At 44.8% G+C, this 6,867-nt stretch overlaps 1 protein-coding gene across 1 annotated transcript in view; it reads left to right on the top strand.

The window, feature by feature from the left end:
- The first annotated feature begins 10 nt into the window (after positions 1–10).
- The window catches only part of LOC103804849 (1-aminocyclopropane-1-carboxylate synthase-like protein 1), a 14,732-nt gene continuing 7,875 nt past the window's right edge, over positions 11–6,867 (top strand). Inside the window, exons 1-4 of the mRNA XM_009077487.1 lie at positions 11–294; positions 1,399–2,012; positions 3,424–3,483; positions 6,341–6,411. Of these exons, the coding sequence (XP_009075735.1) occupies positions 33–294; positions 1,399–2,012; positions 3,424–3,483; positions 6,341–6,411 (1,007 nt within the window). The 5' untranslated portion in view covers positions 11–32. The remainder of the gene's footprint in view (positions 295–1,398; positions 2,013–3,423; positions 3,484–6,340; positions 6,412–6,867) is intronic.

Raw genomic sequence — 6,867 nt, forward strand, 5'->3', positions numbered from 1 at the left:
GCGTGATGGCCCAGCAGGTGCTGCAGGGTGGCATGGTGGAGAGCTACCACCACCAGTTCACCCCCTCAGCCCTGCCCTTCGCACACTCCCAGCACCCCGAACTGATGGAAATCAAATGTGAGGAGGTGAACTCTGATGACCACTGCTTGACCCCAGAGCCCTCACAAGCCATGTCTTACCAGCAGGGCTCCCCTGAAGAACAGGAGATGGAGAGAGCCTTCTTGGAGAGGGCCCAGAACGACTCTCCCATCTCCAGGGTGGAGATTCCCATTGAAACCAGTGTTTCACCTTCAGGTAGGGATAGCCTTTTACATTCCAGCATAAGGTTTCTGCCCATTTTCCAAAGAGAGAGATGCGTTTTCCCAGTGCGGAGGTAGACACCTGGTTTTCACACTGACGTTCGGATCCTTGTTTTTCCACGTCCCAAAAAAGCTTTGAAGTATCTACATTCGTAGTCTTCTGGCCTTTCCCTAAATGTATCTTGCCAAAGGTAAATAAAATCTAAAATTGCTGAGCTGGGCTAAATGTTGTGGATGGAAACCAATGGGCTGGCATGTCTGCCACAAGCTGGGCTAGGCATTTGGGCATATAAAGCTGACAGTACTTACCTTATTGAAAAAACCCAACCAATTGCATGCTCTTTGGTATCATTTGAACATAACCAGGGCTGTCTGCAGTCCTCATGCTGAATTGTATCAGGAGACCCTCGTCTGCTGTGGTTACACTGGAAACCTGCAGGTGAAACTTTCCTTGCGTTCTTTTAAAATGTGTTGCAGATCCAATATTTTTAGGACACTCAACGATGAGGAATACTCAGGGAATAGTCATTGTCTGGCTTTCTAAGCCGTTGACTGGGACTTGGAAAGAAGATGTTTTTGAAAGTCACTGGCAGAAACAGCGTATTTGTTTACAGGAGATGGGACTCCTGCGCTGAAGGTGCAGTTGGCCATTGCCTAGCCACCAGGAAGGGTACAGTCTGGAAATCCTGGGGATCACAAACCTGTCTGGGACAGGTTGATGGAAGAGCATGACATGTTGGAGAAGAAGAGAGGTGAAAACCAGTGTGAGGTTCATGTCTGGGACCAGGAAGAAACACGACATCGTCTTCACTGTGGTGGTTGCACAGCTAGACCAGTTGAGGGAACTGATGATCATCCAGGTTAATACAGAGGCTGAGAGTAGGGCTGGGGCTGGCAGCGTCGTGGGCTGCCCAAGGTGTGATGTTAAACTAAAAACCAATTCTCGAACCTCAAGGTTTTACTTTGCTTTTGTTCTGTAAAACCTTTCAGCAGATTGAAGGCTGTTCCTAGGCCAGACAGGGGAAGGCAGCAAAACATGTCCACACCACTTTGCTTGCTGCACATTTACTTTTTCTTCCTCACTTTGATGTATTCACAGGTTTCAGTGAGCCCAACATGGCAAACTCGTCACGGATTCAGAACGTAGTTCCCCGGCCTGGCTTCTCTGCCTTGCACCGGCTGAGAAAGAAGCGGAAAGGTCAGCGTGTGCGGGACCCGCTCGATGAGCTCTTGCTGAAGACCCTGACATCTCAGCGGGCCATGGAAGAACGCTTCTTGCAGATGGAAGAGCGCCGGTTCCAGCGGGATCTGGACGTGGAGGAACGCCGGATGCAACTGGAGCAGCGCCGGTTTGAACTGGAGCGGGAGCATGAGTTTCGCATGTTCAATGTCTTTGCTCAAATGCTCAGCATCCTGAAGCAGAGCCATAGCAGCTCCTCCTCCTCTGTTGCTATGCCTCGGGGCTTGGACTTCAGCCAGGCACTGTCCGAAATTGAGGGAATGGGAAGAGGAGGGGGCAGCCTGCAAGAGATGAGGGCTCGGCCGCTTGCCAAGAGGAGGGCTGACATGCACGGCTTGTGTAGCCCCAGCGGCTTCCAGAGAAGCCCCTATCTCTCTGCTCGTGGCAACTTTGCCAACCTTTTCCATGGCTCCACTGAGGAAGGGTACAAAGCTTATCATGCTGACAAGTATGATGAAGACAAGAACCCCAATGTGAGTAAGAGCCTCAAAGTGTTTTCCTGGCTTGGTTGCTGTGAAAAAAGCTCTCTTAGAGATTTGCTGACACGTGCTAATTGTTTTTGGGGTTTTCTTTAATCTCACTAATACAAGGCAGGTCAAACTGTTTGTTTGAGGAAAAGACATTAAAAGTAGCTTTGCAGATTATCTAGATATCAAAGATGAACACTGTGTTCAGCTCGGGTTTGCACACTCTGATTTCCCTATTGGGTATCGAAGATGAACACTGTGTTCAGCTCAGGTTTGCACACTCTGATTTCCCTATTGGGGTAATAATAGCAGTAGTAGACCTTGAAAGATGTAGGAAGTCTGCAGGAGCAGAGCTCATGTGCCTCCTTCCACCTTTTCCCCTCTATTGCCCACTGAAGCCTGTCTCTGATTATCAGATTGTATCCGATAATTGCAGGTGACGGAAGTGGGAGGCACAACAACTAAGTAGTAGGCTTTTTTTGACATTAGTTTTAACTAACACTCAGCACTTTTTTTGCCTGTTTACACTCAGCTGCTCCGTTGTAAGTAGCTCGTCGTAGCCCTCTTGTGGCACGAAGGCTGAGTGTTAATACTTCATGGCAAATTACTACTGTAGTAAATATAAACAACAGTTTATATGTGGATTCCTTTTCATGAGATCCTTCCTGCAGACACTGACCTATTTGAGACCTATTGTCTGTGTAAGAGGTAGCTTTTTAAACACGAGCCTAAAATTGGAGCTGTACGTCAATGAACATCAGATGTACAGTTGCTGAGATTTTCTTTCACGGTTTTAAAATTTATTTACCCTATCTCTTCCAGTAATGAAAATGTACTAGTAGATTTGAACTCTTCAAGGTCTAATGCCATACTATATGTATCTTTCCAAGTCATAAACCTGGAGCTGTAGGGTCATCTCTCCAGAGGGGAAAATTCAATGTTTTAACCACTTTTCATGTCTACATGTTTATATGGTTTCTGAGCAGATCTGTGGAGTGGCAATGTCTGGTAAACAGATGATTTTAGATAAAGAAACTTACCCCAAACCTTCTTTAAAACTGCTGCAGAAGGGTAAACCTGGGTTTTTTTCAGTGTTGTTTCAGGGTTTTCTTTTTAGTCACATACACCAGAGAGTGAATTCAAGATTAAGTTAAACATATTCTGTAAAGAAGTACAAACCATTAGTAAATACTCATTCACAGACAGTTTATTGACTAAGCAGAGGAGTGCTTGGGATATCTATGTAAACACCCACACAGAGATGTGTGTCCTGAGTTATATGTGGTGAAGTTTATGTGAGCTGTGTTTTGGCTTTTCCTTGGCAAGCTTTTTTTAGGCAATTTAGTGAAGTGATATCTAAGGTCGTGTACTTAGATGTTTTATGTGTCTATAAACAATACATTGTTTCTTTTTCCAGGGTATAATAAACTTTGGCACCAGTGAGAATAAACTTTGCTTTGACCTGATGTCTAAGCGGGTAAGTTCTGTTCCAAAAAGAAATGCTGAATTTGCTGTGTGGTTGCTCCTCAGTAACTCCTAGAGTTCCTGTTGTTGCTCAGGTTCCTCTGGTAAAGTTCTTCACTGTGAACTGTGTATTGATTGGAAGCCACTTTTGAATCTAATGATTTGTACATGTATTTATAGTGGTTTTCAAGGAGGATAAGAAACGTGGGTGTTTTTCCCTTCCTCTTCATGATGGGTTTCCCTTTGGGGATGTACTTGGTTCAGATAACTAAATGAAAATAAGATGCCTTTTATTTTTCCCCTGCTGACAGTAAATGATTTAATACAGAATCACAGGATCAGTCAGGTTGGAAAAGATCTCCGAGATCATAAAGTCCAACCTATGACCTAACACCGCCGTATCAGCTAGACCATGGCATGTCCAGTGTCTCCTGAAACACCTCCAGGGATGATGACTCCACCACCTGGCTGGGCAGCACATTCCAGTGTCTAATCACCCTTTCTGGGAAGAAATCCTTCCTAATGTCTAACCTAAACCTCCCCTGGCACAGCTCGATTCTGTGTCCTTTCACCCTGTTGCTAGCTGCCTGGGAGAAGATGTTTTGAAATTAGTTTTGAACTCTATTAAATAATTTCAAGGGGCTTCACATGTGTCCCTTTTAAAGTCACACTGTTTGGACACCTGGCTCTGAACTCACCTGGAATGTGCCAGAGTGACAGCAGTGAGTGGTGGCAGCTCATGACATCTCTCCAAATCAGACTGGGTCAGCTGTTCCCTGCTGGCTTCGGTCAGCCGCATCAGGCAGAGGAGTGAAACACACAGCACAGCTGCAAAAGTAGAAGCAGCCAAAAGCAAACAGCAGAACTGTGCTGTGGAGGGATGTTTCCAGATTCCCATTGGAATCACTGCCCAGGTGGCTCTTTCTCCTCTCTGTAGCTGTTTGTGGGGAGGGAAGGTGGCACAGGGTTGCACATTCAGCCGCTGCGGTCCGAAGTTTGTGGTTGCTCCCATTCCACCAGTTCCTAGCCTCAAAATGTTCCTTGTTTTATTTCTGCCTGCCACTCCACTGCCTCGGGGGGATGCTACCCCACCTCTCGGCCTTCCAGCTAAGAGAACAGGTAAGGCAGACCTTCTGCCTGCATGGAGAACGTGCCTTCTAGGCTGTGTAGGTGGTGCCTTCCTTCCTTGGCTGTCCTTTCCCCGACACTAACACCAAGCCTGCAGGGAGTAGTGCACAGGGAGATGGTAGTCAGTGGCATCTTAAGGAGCCTTTCTATGAAAATGAGTTGAAACTTTGTCAGCTGTGGTATTCACACTCTCAGCGACAAGCTGAACAAAGATACTGTTGCCAGCTCTCAGTCATCGCAGATTGGAGCTGACAGTATGGGTTTGCTGAACACAGCACCAGCTGGGCTTGTAGGCAAATAATTCTTTGCTATTTGGGACAATAAATGCTTACTGTTAACACTGAATAATGCACCCAATTTCTGTCTTCAACTTCTGACCCTTGAATGAGAGAATGGTTTGTGGCATGAGGTCTCAGATGGTCTTCCTTTCATTTAGCCCATCTGGTTTCTTAGCCCTTAACACATTATGTTTAAGGGTTCTCCTCTTATTATTGCACAGTCATTTTTGGCCCAGTCTGCTGAGATGTTTCATGTTCCATTCTCTGGCTAAGTTTAGGAGAGAGACCTAAGGAGGAGGCACAGTTCTGTGCTACATAGGCTCCAGGAACATCTACCCCTGGATAAAGGAACTTTAATGCTATAATATCAGGTTGTAATTCTGCATGGGACAAGGACAGTGTCTTTAAACTCCAGAGCTTGGCACCAGTTATTAAAACACCTCTATCAAATGTTGTGGCTTTGTTATCATGTATGAAAGTTTCACACTACATGTTGAATTTCCCTCCTCCTTTGCACTATCACCTACTCGTGTCCCTCCCACCTTTACCCTTAACTTAGAGGTTTGGTTTCCATTAAACATTTGGATGGTACATTTGTTTGTTCCCTTGTTGTTTATCTAAAATGTCCTGTTCTCCCTGCCTGTATCTATTGCTTTCCCTTGCAACTTCACAGGCCTGGATTATGTGAAACCCTGATATTTACAGCCTTGAAAATACTTAGGTAAAAGCAGTGTGGATACTTTGTCTAAATATAAACCTTACAAAGGACTCCACTGTTCAGGTGAATTTGTCTCTGAGATCAGAATGAAATCCTCGTAAGGAACAAAGTGCCCACCCTGGGCAATAATTATCCAGAAGATAATTTGATTTTTCTCTTGTCTTTTGAAAGCTCAAGTTATGCTTTAACACTTACCAAAACTTATCATAATTATAGATCTGAGGGAGCTCAGTAACTTGGAACTGAGACATAAATGAAAACTAGAATTCATTAAAAAGTTAATATATTGAAAGTTTAGTAAAGAGAATATGTATCTGTGGTTCCAGTTCCCTGAACTTTCACAATTGGAACTTACCTTTCCGGCTCTTACCCTCAGAGCTTGGGCAAAACACTCTTGGGGTTGCTTCATTTGCTGACAAAGTCTCCTGCAGGCACCATAGCCATGGGCACCATGTGTGTTTCCAGTTCTGCATCCTTTCTGCAGAGCTCTGTGCAGTGAAGGTTTGGCTGCAAAAGCTTAGCAGAAGCCCATAAAACCTGAAGTTATCTCTGATCAGTTTGCTGGTCCTTGCTCTCCAAGCTGCATTGATTTTGATGGTCAGTGGCTTTCCCAATCCAATTTTCCAACTGTGGAAGTTGCACTCGTGTGTGTCTGTGCAGGTATGTGCCTGTACATGGATCCCATCTGTCTCCATGTTTCCCTTATCTGTCACTGTGCTTCTAATGGTGCTTCTCATTGCTCCCAGCTGACACAGGCTGATATGAATCTGATGGAGCCTCCTTTGCTTCAGTATCCTGACTGGAAGGGACATCTCTTGTAAGTCTTCTCTGTAACCCTTCTCTTTTTGACTGTTTAATAAGCAGAATGGACAAATGCAAACTGTTTCTGCTACATTCACTACTTAAAACTTTTCTAGGTCATGTAACCATCTTTTTCTTTGTAAAACTCTGCATTAGCTGTCCTACCAGTTCACCCAGTTAAAAATCCTTTCATGTGAGAGAAGATGCAAGTTTTCTAAATCAAACACAGTTTTAAAAGCACTGTAGACATTAACAATTTGGGTAAGTCCAAACAGTTCTTTGAAACGTGGGTAACACTTGAGGATATTAGTCCTTCTGTGCATGATTAAAGCTCATCAGAAGTGCGTGTGCCACTATAGACATTATCCATGACACCTCTGCTGGGGGCAAAAGTCACATCTTTGCCTGGGCCTGAGCTGTCCTGTTTTCTAGCTATTTTCACCAGCCTTCACTGTGACCTGACTTTCTTTCC

Source organism: Acanthisitta chloris, unplaced genomic scaffold (assembly GCF_000695815.1).
Source record: "Acanthisitta chloris isolate BGI_N310 unplaced genomic scaffold, ASM69581v1 scaffold18470, whole genome shotgun sequence".
NCBI lineage: Eukaryota > Metazoa > Chordata > Aves > Passeriformes > Acanthisittidae > Acanthisitta > Acanthisitta chloris.